Source organism: Labrus bergylta, chromosome 20 (assembly GCF_963930695.1).
Source record: "Labrus bergylta chromosome 20, fLabBer1.1, whole genome shotgun sequence".
Lineage (NCBI taxonomy): Eukaryota > Metazoa > Chordata > Actinopteri > Labriformes > Labridae > Labrus > Labrus bergylta.
This window is the reverse complement of record NC_089214.1, coordinates 21,293,517-21,310,899: the sequence shown is the minus strand read 5'-3', so window position 1 is coordinate 21,310,899 and position 17,383 is coordinate 21,293,517. Positions and strand designations below refer to the sequence as shown.

General features: G+C 43.2%; 1 protein-coding gene across 3 annotated transcripts in view; it reads left to right on the top strand.

Moving 5' to 3' along the window:
• LOC109981977 (partitioning defective 3 homolog) overlaps positions 1 to 17,383 on the top strand; it is a 377,174-nt gene that overhangs the window by 295,811 nt on the left and 63,980 nt on the right. For all 3 annotated transcript variants that reach the window (XM_065949089.1, XM_065949090.1, XM_020630999.3), the window contains one exon: positions 15 to 314. In XM_065949089.1, coding sequence (XP_065805161.1) covers positions 15 to 314 — 300 coding nt within the window. The remainder of the gene's footprint in view (positions 1 to 14; positions 315 to 17,383) is intronic.

Here is a 17,383-nt window from a genome sequence, read left to right as displayed (position 1 = left end):
TGTGTTTCTCACAGAATAGCGGCAAAGACTCGGGAGTTCCGGGAGAGGCAGGCAAAAGAAAGGGAATACGCCGAGATCCAAGACGTCGTCAGCCGCACTTTTAGCTCGGATGAGGAGCACACCTACGCTGGCATCGGGTCCTTAGACTCATCAGACAGTAACAGCATCGATCCTTACAACCACCCGTACCACCTCCCTCAGAGTCCACAGAGCCCCCACCTTCCCGTGAGCGTCCAGGACAACGGCCCACCCCTGGAGGCTCTGTATGCGCAGGTCAACAAGCCCCGCAACGGACGCCCTGCAGCTCCAGACAGGTAGGGGGCACCAAAAAAAACAAAGTCATTAAAACGCTACTAAACATACAGATCCACAAAGTGCTTCGTAACGCTCTACCATCCTTGGTCATTCAAACGACACTAACTAGGTTTGGGGCCTTTGTGCTTTGCAACAATCCTGGTCATTTACACCTCATCTATAATGTATGTGGTTATGATCATATTTGTTCTCCTTTGCTTGTCATGGGGTAACACAAAGAAAAACAATGAATTTCACTCGGTGTTTTATCACTGTCGCATCCCACCAGGCATCGCTCCAGGTGCAGGTGGGATGAATCCACAGGCAGGTAGAACAACAGGAGCATATCAGTAATTCTCCATGTGTTAGAATTTAATATCAGGCTGGTGTTGTTGTTGTTTTTTTTCATTATCCTTGGATCACAGGTAATCCTCCCCAGCCTCTCACGTTGAAAGTCACACTGCATGTGAGTTCAGCTTGTTGTCGCTGGGGGGGGGGGGGGGGTTAGTAACGCTCATAGCCTCCATGTCAACACGTTTCTATATACCATGAGACGCTTTGGTTTCATGTTCCTGTGTTCTGTTGTCAAAAGGCCTGTTCTCTTTATTAGCCAGTAAATTAATTATTAATAATTAATACAACTTTATCGACTTGCCATTTTCTCGGTCGAATTACATTTGTCTGTTTGACTGTTTGTTCCCTTTATCTTAACTCAGTATCTAATTTGAATATCATCCTGACGCTTACATGCAGCTTTTGTTGGATGTTCATTACAACATTTCCAGCCCATATCATGCCTCATTATTGTTCTAAACTATCTCATCCACTTATTTTAACTCATAACAGAACCAAACAAATCCAAACAGACAGAAGGTGTGTGCTCGTATGTGTGTTTTTTTTAAAAGGAGAATATCTCTGTGGGTTATTTACCTTCTGGAACTCAAACTTGTGTGAATGTTAACACTGAGAGAAGCTCAGTAATCGGGGCTGCTGTGGCTCAGTTGGTCATCTCTTACTGTAAGCAGAAGGTTGGGGGTTCGATCCCCAGCTCCTGCAGCAACATGTCTGATGTGTCCTTGGGCAAGACACCTAACCCCTAGTTGCTCGTTAACCTGTTGCCCCTAGTTGCTTCGTCGGCGGTGTTTAAATGTGTATGAATGGATTAGTTAATACTGATATTCACTTAACATAGCACTACCATCAGTGTGTGAATGTGTAGGTGTGACCTGCGGTGTGAAAGAGCTTTGAGTAGTCAGAAGACGAGAAAATAAATATACAAGCTCAAATCCATTTACCATTTTTACTCCAAACAAGCCGGTTTCATCTTATCTGGCATTTCCTTCTAATGTATTATGCCCTCTGAAAACCAGTAGAGTGGCCCTGACTTTCACCACAGTAGTTGCATGTTTTCTAGGTTTTCTATTAACTGCTTATTTTGGAGAGGAGGAAACCTCTGATGTCAATTCTGCTCATGTCCAAAACCGTGTGAACAAGGAAAACTAAAAAAGCTAATTTAGAAAATTTTTCATCTCACTTTCTATAATATAAACTTGATTAAGTAGGCAGATTTCTCGTTGGTCTTATCCACTGGTGAGTCAGGAGATTTCCATCCCCACGCTGTCCCAGAACCTTTCAGGGGGAGTTATTAATAGATCGGATAATACCCCCCTCCTGTGACTGACAGCTGTCAGCTGGGGGCATGCGACCTTTCACTGCCGGGCTCAGGTGTGGTGTGGTGACCATGACAGATCACCTGTGTGTGTGTGTGTGTGTGTGTGTGTGTGTGTGTGTGTGTGTGTGTGTGTGTGTGTGTGTGTGTGTGTGTGTGTGTGTGTGTGTGTGTGTGTGTGTGTGTGTGTGTATGTTCCTTAAGAGGATTTAGAGAGGTAGAATCTCCATCCTGTTCCATCCCCTATGACACGTCAGAGTAGATATGACAAGGTTATCTGTCCGCTGATAGCCGCGTGCCTCTGCATCTGGTGGGCTTAGCGCCGGCCACCGATCCATACGTCCCAAAGTGAAGGTTACCTCCACATGTTTCCTCGTGATAGCCCCGTTGTGTCACAAGCAACTGTAAACTATCCCACTGCCCGAGCAGAAGTTTAAGACGAGCCTGAATGTTTGACTGGCGTTCAATAAGCCAGCTGTGTGTACAGATCACAGGACTCTCAGATGATTGTCAGTGATAGACATGATGCTGTTGACTCTCAGCGGAAATATCAATAAGCTCTGTGCAGAGATGAAGTATGAAAGTGTTAAAACAAGACAATCATATGAATGATTAGGGTCTTTTTTCTTCTTCTTCATCACCAGAGGGAATATTAAAAGCAACCTGCTTAGTAGCTTTCAAAGAAATAAAAGGGACAGAAAAAAAGAAATCCTTCTACATGAGTGGTTTTATTGTAAGCAGATGCTTTGCTACTTAGAAATAGATTACAAAAATAATGTCTCTAATAGATTTAGGTTTGTTCAGATTTAGCTTCATTTCCTCGGACCATCTGGAAGCTCTTCCATGTTTCTGCTTTTTTTTGTCTTACAAATCCGTATCACATCTTTTTTTTAGATTAGAAAATTAAAACAATATTCTTCTCATAAGGTTGTCTCTGAAATATATCCCTTTCAAAACATCAACAGCTTGAGAAGTCCCATCGTGCCTTTCCTGCCTCTTGGGTTTTTTTGTTTTTTTTTGCAGCTTCTTGGAAGCAGTGAATTCTCACCTTCACGGGTTTGTCTCAGCGTAAAAAGCTTAGTGCTGCATGTTAATTATAAATATGAGCTTATATTTAGTTTGGGGTCCTGAGCCTTGAGTATCAATAGCACAGTGTGGAGTTTTTTATTTGCAGGCACAGGATTAGCTGCTGTGAGTGTTGTGATTTGATTTGAAATATGCGCCGTGTGTTCAACACTGCATTTTTGTTGTTGTTTTGTTTTGCACCTCTAGCTGCTTTGCATATCTTGTGTGTGCCAGCCCGGCTGTACGTCTGTAATGTTTGTCTTGCTGCCTTTGAGATATAATATGCACTGGCTCTTATTTAGCTTGCAGGCTTTCTATTTACAACTTGCAAAAAAAAAAAAGGAGCTTGAAACACATTCAGATTCAAGACTCCTGTCACTTGCTTATCATGACAAACATAAACAGTGATTTGCATTTCTAAATTAAACGTAATGGAACTTTCATTGTCAAATATAAAGCACCAGCACCACAGGTTGTGCAATCATTCTGACGGCTACGCGCATGAAGACAACAAAATTGGATTCTCAACTTCAGTTTTTGCCATGTAGAGAGACAGTATGACTGACTTTGCCTTCACTTTCTAACCCTGCCACTGTTTCTTCAACCCAATGTTTTAAAAGCTGCAAAGATAACAAGAACTTCCTGTTTGAAGGTCGGGGGGAAAGGACGTGGATGAGGTTTGTTCAGGCAGAATGCCCATTCCTGGCTGTCAGTCAGTCTTCAGTATGAAAGAGAAGAATGAGCAGCAGTTGACCCTGACCTGGATCCTGTTTCACCTTCTGAGGTGGACCCTGGAGAGACGCACTCTGATCAAAGGGGGCACATTTAACCACCTTACTTACACAGATATTTGAATTATTTTCCCGTAGAGTTAACGTCCACATTCAGACATCTGACAGTCTTGCAATCTACCTGAATATACTTCAACACATCATGCTTTCATGTAAACATGCCACAGTGTGTCACAGTATGAACAACAATTACATAATTATGTGTGTTTGAGGCTATCTCTACACTTCTACAGTTTTATCCGATATTATACATGTAGAATTAAAACCAATACAATCGGTCCCTCCACACTAACACCTGAAAACACATCTTCCATGATCACTCACCTTCGTGTTCATGCAAACAGTCACCGGCTCTCTCACTGAAGAACAGCGGAGCTCCATGCAGGGGGATAATGCAGCTGAAACAATTTTCACTAGTATTAAAAAAATGCAGTTTTTAACATGATGATGTCATTTTTTTTTAATCTTCTGGAGAATAGTCACATACAAGAGGAGTGACACACAGTAGCTTGTTCACACTTGCAACAAACTCCTGAAAAGTTCCTGAAGTTTTTGGAGTTGGGAGTCGGAGTCGGGTCGAGAGCTGCATGTGTGAACTCAAACAGCTGAATGTTTCACTCAGACGTTATCCAGAGTTTCTCCTGCAAAGCCCCGCAGTAGAATTCCCACTTGAGGTCCGAGTGAGCTGATGTGACAACGCAGCAGGATATACATTAATCAGGAGAATTTATATTGTGCGAGTAGGAGAGGGTCTGCACAGGATCTTCCTCTCTTTGCATGCAAATTAAACTACTGCATTATGTTTTCTGTTCACCAGTAAATTCTTCTCCACTCTTCGATCTCCATTTTAAAGTTTATGTGCCAAAACACAATTCAAAGGAATATAAGTCAATGGTTTAAACGGCAGAATTGACTTTCAAACAACATGTAGCTTCTTTTCCAAAAGTACTGACTTAAGCCTAAACATAGGAAAAGTTAAAAAGCAAATAGTGTGGATGTAGCCTGAGTTAAGTTTCAAGCATGTCGACATAGTAAAGTTTAATCTGTTTATTTATTTATGTCATTATTAAAATCCATGTATACATAAGTTAGTAAAGTCAACCGTTCTGTCGTTGGCTTGTTGACACGTTCTCCTACAGCACAGTAAATAACATGACATGGGATGTCACCATGGTGGATGCCATCTCCTGATTATCATATGACCTCTAGCAGCGTAGCAGCAACTGCACAAATTGTACTGGTTAAAATTGGTTCAAGGGAAAAAAGTAAATGGAAGCAAATTGAGTTGAAATTAGCAGACAGCCTTTCCTTTTATTTTTCAGCCTTGGCCAGAAAGAAAAAAGCCACCAAAGGCTGAAGCGAGGCGGTGAGTGTGTTTTGAGGATGACTGCACTCGAACTAATCAGGATCTTACATCTAAAAGCCACCTCGTCAAACGGTCACATAGCTGGAGAGACATCAATCAACGCCTGTGCACCCAGGAGTTCAGTTTGTTTACTGTACACCCCTCGGTGATGTCTCCACAACACAACATTTAATAGTCCGATAGAGGAGGGTTTCTCAAGATCCAGTTAACTAATTAGAGACACTTAGCTAATGTGGGGGAGGGGCTCTGTTTAGAGAAGGATGGTTACCACATGTCTGCCAATTACTGCACATTATAGTCGCATCTTTTGACTCTTTTTATGCTTCATGTGTTTACACATGTGCGTCCATTTTATACCATAATAAAGATGCCGGCCCCGTGACTCGGCCGTGCTCTGAAAGCTGCTCTCTTGTTTATCCGCTGAAGTTAATAAGAAGAGGCTGCAGCTGGATAAATACGCCTCTCTCTGATAGACCCTCTGTAATGGAGCCCTAATGGGAAGGTCACTGTGGCTGTAAAGCCCGAATGAGTCAGACCTGAGCCCATAAACCCTTGGAGATACAAGGACCCTTGGTTGCTGAGGGCGTCCAGAGATCCTGCCCATTCTGCCGTATCAGGTTTTTACAGTTCCTCGGACGGGATCACGCTACAACAAGAGCTCAATTGACAATTTATTACCAACGTTCAAGTTATTAGAGCTGGCAGCACCAGGAGTGTTTTGACAATGCTGTCAGACTCAGTAAAACTAAAGGGCACCAATGAGAATCCAGGATTTAGTCACGGTCCGTTTTCTTAAAACCTTGTATAAAGCAAACAAAAATATCGTTTTCACCCTTAAACCTGCGGCATGAATTCTGAGCTCATCGTAAACCCCTGAACACGCCGTTTTCTTTTCCCTTGTTTTGTTTAACCCCTATATAAAAAGTACACCTATCAAAATGGAATGACCCCATTTCTCGACAGGCAGCTGACAAGTCAAACCCCTCCATCTTGCCGAGGGACTCGAGGGGGTTTGGGTGACTGGCGTTGGATGCTGCGTTTCAGAACGACAAACCTGACAGGTGCCGGGCCTCGATGGGATTTGCGGGGAAGCAAGCGTGAAACAAAGCAACACCTTTGAAACTCCAATTTGATTGACTGCTGCTCCCATTACCCAGTTGAGTTTCAAAAGCTCCTCAGAGCATGGGCGAGGAAGAGTCAGAGAGACACAGAGAGGAAGAGGTGGGGGAAGCGGGGAGTAACAGATACGGAGCTCACAGAAGCTCAGCAGTGCAAAGCCCTTGAAGTCCTCTGCAACTCAGCAGCTCTAGAAAGGCTGGCAGGCAGGAGAAAAAAAAACACCTAAAAATTGTCACCTTAAGAACCACTTGCTGTGGTGTTTTTCCCTTTGCTTTCTCCACACTTTAACTCAGTCAGAACCTTCACTTTGCATGGTCTTCAAATTGGATTATGAGGTAGCTAATGCATTTTCAGCAGATGATAAAAGGTCAGGCTTTTCATCTGTCAGGGAAACGTTAATCGGCTGTGAGACAAATACTTCACACCTCAGATGAAGGGTCAACTCCTGGAAATAAAAGCGAACTGCCTGCTGGACACAGACACAGACTGATGGAGCTTTTAGCTCGCTATTGTTTGGATCTTTATCGACAAGAACAATTTATTTTGTATAGTAGTATCTTTCACACAGGGACACACAAACATCAAAGTCAAAGTCGTCTTTATCGTCAATTTGTTTCATACGTGCTGGACATTCAGAAACATTTCTCGTTTCTCTCTCATGGTGCAAGCTAAGTATAAGAGGTTTTAAAAAATATATACAAAAATACAAAATATGGGGCGCTGATGGCGCAGTGGTTAGTTTGCGTGCCCCATATATGGAGGCCATAGTCCTCCAAGCGGGCAGTACAAGTCCGAATCCCACCTGTGGCTCCTTTCCTGCATGTCATTCCCCTCTCTCTCTCTCTCTCTCCCTGATTTTCGACTCTATCCACAGCTACTGGTATACCGATGATGGTCGTCCACCGGTGGGGGGGAACGCCGTCCTCATCGACCGAGCGCGGAGCTTCGGGAGGGACACACTGTCCTATCTCTACAATAAAGGCAAAAAAATAATAATAATAATAATAAAAAATAATATATATATATATATATATATATATATATATATATATATATATACACAGACATATATATATATATATATATATATATATAAAGGATGAAAAAACAGATATACAAAAGTACAAGATAATGTGCAAAGATGTGCATTCAGAAAAACAACAGCAACCACAAATGTGCATGGACATGAAATGAACATGTTTAAATAAATATAGGGCACTAACTAAGTGAAAGAATTGAATTGTATTTTAAATTGTATTCCTTTTGTCACTCAGTTTGATCCGATGCTTTATCGTTCAAACGGACCATTTGATGACTAGATTAAAGCCATGCAGCTGGAGAACAAGGTCTCATAAACAACAACAACAACAACGTTCAACCTCAATCAGACCGAACCAATTTGGAGTATTTCTTTTATTGTTTGCTGTCTCTTATTCGGCGTCTGTAATTAACTCCACAATCAACAATCAGTCTCTGTGATTTTTATAGACTATATTTTAATTTAGATGCAATCAAAGTGAGATTAACAACACTTTCTGACTGCAACATCTGTAGCTTTGATTAAATCCTACCACTCAATAATTCACTGGTAAACAAAGGAATCTTTACGACCCCTGCATCTGCGTGCAGACTTTAATAACATCTCGTAAGTCCCTAATAACGTTTTCTCCTCGTTCCCAAGGGAGTCAAATTGATACGTCTGGTTTCAGTGTGACACATATATACATTAGAGGTAACTAATTACACATGGCTTACTCATTGGTATCATAGTGATTCCACAGTGTTTTGTCTGGTGTATCCAGTTTCTTCACCTCCTGTTGGCTGCCAACTTAAACAAGACTCACAGAGTCTCACATTTTATTCTCAGAGCCATGGCAGCGTGCTGTGGCTTTGCCTTTTTGTTTGTTTCTGACATCCGCCAGTGTTTTCCATTACTCCCTCCGAGTGTCCTTGTGTGGGTGTAAAATGAGTGTCACAGAGTAGTGCCTTCACTGCTCTAATTGAGAATTTTAAAAAAAGGACACTGAGGTGATGGGAAGAGTTCATCTGCAATGGAACGATCCCAGTGAGAGAGCTTCAGGTGTCATGAACGAGTCCAACTGAATCCTCAGCGTCTGCAGGACATCCTGTGTACCTGCACATGTGTAGATGATATGAATGTGTCCATACATCTTTTAGTGTAAACCCTGCACAGTAGATATAGGTTACAAAATGAGGGTGAAACCCCTTTGCAACGACACGTTCACATACTGACTTTTGCCCTTTCCTCCCAGCCTGCTCTGTGCTGCAGTGATAGTGCAAAAGGTCCTAATGCACCACATGCACATCAACCTTATCTCAGGGGTTTTACACAGATAGCAGTGTGTTTTCTTCCAGGCAAAGCGAGTGAATTATTTTTCGGGTCTGCTTCTTCCTGCTCCTGCTTCAGAGAGAGAGAGGCCCCCTGTGGGATGCATGTGATGAGATGGAGTACAGAGGAGGCAATTTATCCTCCGTTTGTACCATTACGTTCATTTAAGAAAAGCAAACAGCCCGAGAGCAGATCGAGCGAGCGAGAAGAGGGAGAGATAGAGAGAAAGCTATGAAACCACCTCGTCTTCAACTCTACATCAAGAGGATCGCGCTGATTAAGGTGGAACGTACCATATGTATTTCATCAATGTCCCTCAAATGGGAAGCCCGGAAGACATGCATACAGTACTTAATGAATTTTAAAAGCAGATCAAAGGGAAGGAGAGCAAACCATTTAGGACATGGGGAGCCCCAGTAGACAAATCAGGAAATGGAGATTGGAGGGGGGAGTGTTGAATTTGGCCGAGGGGGCTGCCGTTGCATCGTTTGTTGATCGGCACTGCAGGGCATCTCATTCCCGGCAATCAGCAGCTTCAAATAGACAGTTAATCCGTCCTCTCCTCCTCCCCCGAAGGCTGCAGAAGCCTGACATCATAACTTCACTGTGTTCTGCTGAGGGAGATTAACAAAATAGACAAGCATTTATCAAGACTGGATTTTTTTTCCCCCTCTACAATCTAATCGAGTAATTGTGATGATTTGTTTGGAAAAAAGGTGAAAGCAACTACACGGGGGAAAGCATGTAAGAGAGCATGCTGCTAGCAGATGAGGGGGTTGAATTCAGTTACGTACAAATCTATTTGGATTGATTTACACACTATGGGGAACCTGTTACGTGTGCATGAAGCTCCTCTGTGTGAGAAACTCTTCATTTCACATGTTGGATAACCTGATATCATAAACTTAGCACAGCTCTCTCTTGTGTTGACATTCCCCCGTAGAATCCCTACTTTCATCCCAACTAGCCACCGCTTTTCTCCCACACATTCTCACACAGCGGCACCAGAAATAGATCAGATAAGGAATGTGATTGAGGGGCAGGTGACTTGCAGAGCATGAGTTTGCACCATAAACCGTGTCAGCAAGCAGATGACTCTCACGCCTCCTCCTCCTCCTCACCTTGCTTTCATTCTCTCTCTTCAGTTACGCCGCAGAAAAGAAAAAACATTCTCAGGAAAGTGACCTCAGACTGCCAGGCTGGGACGCTTCTGCTGTTTTCTTTCCTTATTTTTTTCCTTCTGTGTTGCAGAGACTTGCCAAATGGTGAAGTGAGGCAAAGAGACGTACTGAAAGCACATAGAGGCGTCAGGAAGTATTCTTTCCATCTGACTCTAAATATAACTTGTGGAAGAGAAGATGTTCCTAACCGGGCAAGAGAATGCAGCAGTAGAGTAGAGCACTTCCAAGTACTGCCATTACTGCTGTCTCATCAAACATATTACTACTGTCTCCTGAATCTTCTTACAAAATGTCCTCAACAACTTTGAGCACAATATTAAAGAGTTGGCTCGTACGTTAGATGCGTTCTCCTCCCCCTCATCAATCCAAACAGCTCGCTATCGGCCCTCACCGATACAAATGTTAGTGTTGTAAAGTCAGTGAAAAAAGCTTGAGGTATAACTGAAATGAAGCAGCAGTGATGGTTGTGTCATGAGAGGGAACGGTGCATAAATCAGTGGGCAGGAAAACATGGAATAATTAGTATTTGTTTGGCACAGAGCGCCCACACTGTGCAACTCGACTTGACAAAACAACACTTCTGAATCTGAGTCTATGATATCTACAATAAGCAGCTTTAATGACACCAGTTTATTAAAGTACAGGGTTTATTGAAAGCTCAGAGTTCAACCTTAACCTTACTGTTAATCCATCGCTGCCCTAACACCAGAGTCATGACTGTTTTTTAAAAAATGATTTAAATCCACAAGATAATAAATGAATTAGTGTCATCAGTGTGTGAATGTGTAGGTGTGACATGCAGTGTTTTGAGTGGTCAGAAGGCTATTCAAACTCAAGTCCATTTACAAAACAGTAAAGACGGACAAGATTTCAGCCTAAAGTTTAGTACTGACCAGTCGTTCCCGCTGTAATTACACACTCTTTCCTGAATACTATTTTCTAAGTGGTCACTGGGGTGCAACTGTATCAAGAAGTCAGAGCACTTTAATGGAAATCCAGCCAGTGTGTATACAGGGCAACATAATTAAATTTACTATAGGCCAGTGCACTGCACACAGAACAGCACCACTTCTCTCTATTTTAGGAGCAGTATCCATATTCTTTTGTCAGACTTTATCCATTGTCGTTTCCAATCCTCGTGCCTTGAACAAGCTCCCAGCGGCAAATCGGATCTCAGCGAGAGAGCCTTTGTAATTACAGGGAGCTGAATGGGTGAATACGTCCCAAATCCGCGAGACCATCCAGCGACACATTCCATCTGTCTTAAGCCCCCTTCCAATATTTGAGATCGACTCATGAGGAGGTATTGAAAGTGTACTACAGCGTCTCTTTTTAACTGCTGTGTGCAGTGTTCTGTCTTTTGAAAGATGCATTTTTAAAATTGTATTTTTTCTATCCTGTCTCCAAACAATGTCAGACTTTCACAACATGTCTGGAAAAGTTATTTGTTTGGGGCATGAGAGGGCTTTGTCGTGATTTGCACATGTTGATTTCATTGCTGTTTGGATGAGCAATAAGTAGCAGCTGTGGTGAATTGGACTGCTACAGTATACTTTCTATTCTGGACACAGTAACGGGTGGCTGTGGATCAGTGGTAGAGTCAGTCATCCACTGGAGGATTTGGAGGTTCCATCCCCAGCTCCTGCAGCCACATGATGATAACAGAATGGAACCAGAAAACCAGGAAACGCTTGAGATTCTCTGTGTTTCTAACCAGGGCAGTCTGCACTGGGGCCCAGACCCTTGCTGTCCGACAAGTGGTTCATTAGGTCAACTGAGCTGGACCTGTTTGAGCTCACTGTGGGGCCTAATAAACCCCTGTTGGGGCCAGCAGACATTTCTAATGCCATCAGCATGCCTGTAAAAATGCTCTCAGCCCCCTTTGCAACAGAGTAATGGCGGTACACGGCCTTGGTGCCCCTGCTGTAATGAGCTAATGATGTCATCACGGATCATCATGGAGCCAAAGGTCTTAAAGTCTGGCTCGTCCTCAAAGAAAAGCAGACATTTCCAAGGGAATCACAGAGGTATCTTTGAGTTACCAGCGTGAGTGCTCGGGTTTGTTTGTGCCAGAAGAAATTACTGGAGAAGTTAATAACCAACAAAAGGCATTTTAACCCAGTCAGCCTTATTGAATTGGTGCACTGATTGGACCTAACACTGCGCGGGTCACTGGTAATACGCTCTGCTTTTACTTTCTCTTGCCCTCCTCTGTTTCTCTCCAGCCTGGATTTGCACAGTAGATATAAAGATGTATTCACCTCACCTATGTTATCGAGCAGAGGTTAAAATATTTGTTATTTAGGTACAAAGATTTCAACCTCAGAAAGTAACCCAATCACTAGGTACCGCTGATTGGAAGCAATTAAAGACGCAAATTCCTTTCTTAATTAATCAGACCAGAATGCTACAAATGTCATTTTTTTCTGTCTAATTTAAGATGAATTTAACCCTTTGAGCTGTGCATTTAGGAATGACTCCACCAGTCTACCAGTGCCTGTACTGGCTGTTTTTTATTTTTCATTTTCAAAATATTATGATTTAATTGATCAGAGAATCTTCAACACTTCTTCTCTTTAGAATCTGAACAATCAAAGCTATTTGATTTTGTAATTCATTAACAAAAACATACAAGTAACGGTATTAAAGAAATACACACAACTTCTCATTTCCCAAACAAATGTTTTAAGTCAACGTAAAATAAAACATATTATTCCAAAGGAATTCTAACTGTAGAAACATGAATGTAATTTCTGAATTCTCAATAGCTTATTTAAACTCAGTCCTCGTTTTAGTTCCTGAGATATTACCCTCTTTATGAAGAGACTGTGAAGGCGTTAATGGTCTAATTTGCAGTTTGCTCTATTTTTCCTGCAATATGATATCACTTAAATCCATTTATTTTAGTGTTTCTGTTTTGGAAGTCTGGCTCCAGCTAATATGTTTTTTTTAATTCAGATAGATTTGAACATTATCGTACAAAAAAAAAGCCTTGATGGCTAATGGTCTAGAAGCTTCTCAGTGAGAAACTTCATCCCGGAGACCCTCGTCTTCCGCGCCATGATTAAACATAAAGAATAATCCACAGCCTGCCGTTATATGGCCGTCATTAAAGGCTCACTGCCAGGCCGACCTGCAGTTGGTTTCACCCGGGATAATGGCCGTGTTTTAGTGGTAGTCAGGGACGTCAATTAAAATCCACATTGGATTTTATGACCCTTTGTAAGAAGTTGTGGTTTATCCCATTGCATGGCAGTGAGGGCTGACTGGGTGATAAAGGCTGTGATTTCACAGCAGTTTATGGTTTTGTGTTTATGACTGGAGTATTGTGTTTGTGCTGTGTGTGTGTGTGTGTGTGTGTGTGTGTGCGTGCGTGCGTGCGTGCGTGCGTGCGTGCGTGCGTGCGTGCGTGCGTGCGTGCGTGCGTGCGTGCGTGCGTGCGTGCGTGCGTGCGTGCGTGCGTGCGTGCGTGCGTGCGTGCGTGTGTGTGTGTGTGTGTGTGTGTGTGGGAGAGTAAAGCATTATATTCCCGGCGTGTGTCAGTGTCATTTATTAATAATGTATCACAGCAGACTGAGGGATGATGGTGCAGGATGACTTTAATAGAGTGGTTGATGATGGGGCTTGGAGTTCGGACTGGAAACAGTGAGCGATTCTCCGATCATGAACCTGACTGTGGCGGCGGGAAAACGGAATGGCTTTATGATGACATCCAGAGAATGACTTCCTGGTTCATTGAGGTAATGATTAAGGTAATGTCCTACAAACAACGTGCCTTGTGTCATTCTAGTATTTAGGTTTCCTCCCCCACAGGGTGGTCAGAGGTCAGGGGTCAGTGTTAAACAGCACCTTGACAATGAGAATTAGGAAAGATTGACCTCACAGAGTGATAACAGCTCACTGGGGTCCCCACATGGTAAACGTGTAATGTTGTAGTAGGAAGGAAAAAAAACAAGGTTTATTAAAAGTTGATGTTTCACTGATAAGTCTGAACTTTCCTGATGCTTTCATGGCTTCATTTCCAAAGAGTACCAGATGTTTTAGGTAAACATCCTTGTTTTATGTTTATGCTGGTGTGATTGAAAATGTCATCCTACACACAAGTGACAAGTTCCCCTGTCATCAGCAGGTCAACGTCATGACTGTTTTATTAACTCTTCTTGTTGGTGCTCTCTAAGAGGATTCAAATCCTTAAAGTTAAGAAACTAAACTTTTGGGGTGGCTGTGGTTCAGTTGGTATAGAGTCGGTCGTCTCTCAACTTGAAGGGCCGGGGTTTGATCCCCAGCTCCCTGCAGCATGCAGCATGTGTCTTTGGCCAAGACATTTAACCCCAAGTTGCTCCCACTGCTTTGTCAGCGGTGTGTGAATGGTTTAGTTACTGCTCATGGTCACTTCACACAGCAGCCTCTACCATCAGTGTGTGAATGTGTAGGTGTGACCTGCAGTGTAAAAGAGCTTTGAGTAGTCAGAAGACTAGAAAAAGAAACATACAAGCTCAAGTCCATTTACCATTTTAAAGCTGTAAGACGATGTGACTCACCCTGGGTTTCTGGATGACTGTTTGTAGACGTCTTGTTTTTGAGACCCCAAAGTGCCCTCATTTGAATATGAGAAGTTCAGTTCTTAATGGGAGTGCTAAGGCAGGGCAGCCAGGGCAGTCAGTCATACAGGTGTAAGACGTTGTTTTCATTTTGAAACCAGGAGGTTAGAGTCACTTCTTAGTTACAGTTCATGGTTTAGAAGCAGCTGCACCCGAGGAGCCGTTTTCATCAGTGTGCTGGACTGACTTTATACAACAAGGCTAGTTAACTGGTCTGGAGGAGTGCCACTCTTTATCATCTATCAATTTACAATGACGTCAGCATTTTATGAGACAGGGAGTTTTGCATGAAATGTTCTAAGAGTTGCATGATGGGAATTAAAGGGTATATACCTGTCCTGTGCCTGAATTACTTTCATTTTTTTATTTTGAGCTTAAAGTGAAAATGTAGCATACTAGCATCTCTGGTTTTTATTTTTCTCTCCGTCTCGCTGTGCATATAGTCACACAATCGTAAATCCTGCCATGTGGCGATCCATGGACAATGAAATCTTTTTGTCGTAGCATCATGTATAAACTATGATTCTGGCTGTTGTCTCACTATCTGTCTCCATAATCACAGTAAATCTCCGCAGACATCTGTTTCACAGCAGAGCCTGACTCGTGGATATAGCGAGGCGCTACAATGTCAAAGCATATATCACCCGAGCTGTGGAGTGATTCTCTCAATGCTGTGAGATCATAAAGCGTGAGATGAAGAGGTTAGATATTTCGTCATGGGCCACGGTACCTGAGAGTTTCCTGGAGCGGCTCTCTGTGTGCCTTTTTGTCATGGCAGGATGCTATTAGACATTAAGCTCCTGGATTTACGTGTGAAGCCAAATTCATCATCGTTTCTCAGCATTGGACAAACTGATTGCTATTACCGAGCAGTGTGACATTTGCAAAATGAGCTCAAATTGATATTATTGCTATTTTCGGTAATAACTCTGAACGCTCTCCATCATTTCCATATTGCTTGTAAAACTCTTTGAATGTTCTGCTACAGGTAAAATGTCATGAATTGATGGTAACAGCTCCAGTCCCGGAGCAAAGGTGATTTAAGACAAGTGGAGTACATTCGTCTCCCGAAAATAACATGCCTTACTGCGCAGTGCACATGATGAAGTGTGATCAGAATATAGAAAAGGTTGCAACAGCTTCTCCAAAAGAGAGGGGAGAGAGAGAGAGAGAGATTTTGAATTTGAATTTTAACAGTAAAGTGGAGATCTGAAATGTTCTTTCAGGTTGTGTCCTTCCCCCTTTTTTCATCTCTCCTCCATCTTGAAGCTGTGAAGAATCTACAGTTGTTCTCGTCTTCTCTTCTGCTTCATTAAAGCTCCTTTCTGTTCGTCGACATTCACTCTTTCTCACGTTGTGTTCTTTCACTCCCCCCGGCCTTCCGTTTTCCAATCTCTTTCCTTTTCTTTATTAACATCTTTCTTCCCCCATTTTCCACCAATGCCAGTGATACTGAACGAGCCCCAGCTATGGAGCCATAATGAGCATGTTCACTAAAGCACAGATTTATCTGAACAAAGAGCGGCGGGGAGAGCGAGGGAGAAGGATGACAAGGGGGAGAGAGAGATATACTGGAGTGTACCCTTGAATGGCTTTGGACTGTAAACCCCTGCAGCTTCCTCCTCCTCCCCTGCTTGTATTTTTCCTAATAGCCTCTTGGGCTATTTCTGGTCCCCTTTTAAATGGGAGGTGGATGGGAGTGAGTGCAGAGAGGGGGTAGCTGGGGTGGGGGATAGAGGTTGAGGAGTGTGTGTGGCGTGGGGTTTGCGGGGGGGGGTTAGTATTTGGCCTTGCCGCGTCGGTGAATAAGCAGTCTCACTCGAGGCAGGATCAGGGTTGGTGGGGTTGTGTGTGAGTGTGAGTGTGTAGCAGCTCGCTGTTGCCACTGGAGACGAGGGAAGGGCACACACACACACACACACACACACACACACACACACACACACACACACACAAATGTGGAACCTCCAAAGCTGATTAGTCAAACTTGTGATTTCCAATTTCAAACCAACGACACAAATCCCGCACTTAATATTCATGCAGAAAAGGCCCCTCGCCGTCCCATGATGCCCTAGGGCTGCGGGTTTGGTGGTGGGGGGTGAGTGTGGGGGGGTTGGCGGGGGTGGAGGACTGGATGGGTTGGGGGGCATGCCTTTTAATCAGCTTAGTTAAAAGGATGGAGATGAGGGAAAAGAGGAGGATGACAGGGAAAGAGAAAGTAGTGTTTTTTTTGCTACTTGATCGGGCAGGTGGTGTGTTGGTGAAATACACACACACACACACGCACGCACACACACACACACACACACACACACACACACACACACACACACACACACACACACACACACACACACACACGCACACACACACACACACACACACAGAGTTACTATCTAGGGGGGCAGAATTACAGGAAGACCCCCCATATCTCAAAAACACACCCACACATATCTTCCCTCTCATTTACTCTGCTGGCCTAGAGGTGGCCAGTAAACACACAGTTTTAACATTTTGTGTTTGATTTTTTTTTTTTAAGGCCAGCTCATGATGCTTTTTGTCAGAGAGCACAAACATCGTAAACAGGATTACTGGCGTGTCTGACAGACGTCGCTTCTATTTTAGAGAGGGGTGACTTTAGCCGTGCCATAGTTTGTGTGACTCCTCCGTCTGAGTCTTTTTAACCTTGTAATCAGGATGGCATGCTGTGTCATCGCACGGGCAGAAAGAGCTGGCAACCTGGGAGGGATGAGTGAAAGAAGAGAGAGTGGGAGAGATGAATGAAAGGGAGGGAGGGAAGGAACAACAAAAGCAAGCAGGGGTATTAGAAGTTGAAGGTAAATAAGCTAAAAGTTCAGACACCTCATATTTGTTGAATGGAGTTTTAATGTTTGCACCCTCTAGCTGTTTATTCTCCGTTTGGTCTCCCTTTATTCACAGGCTTATG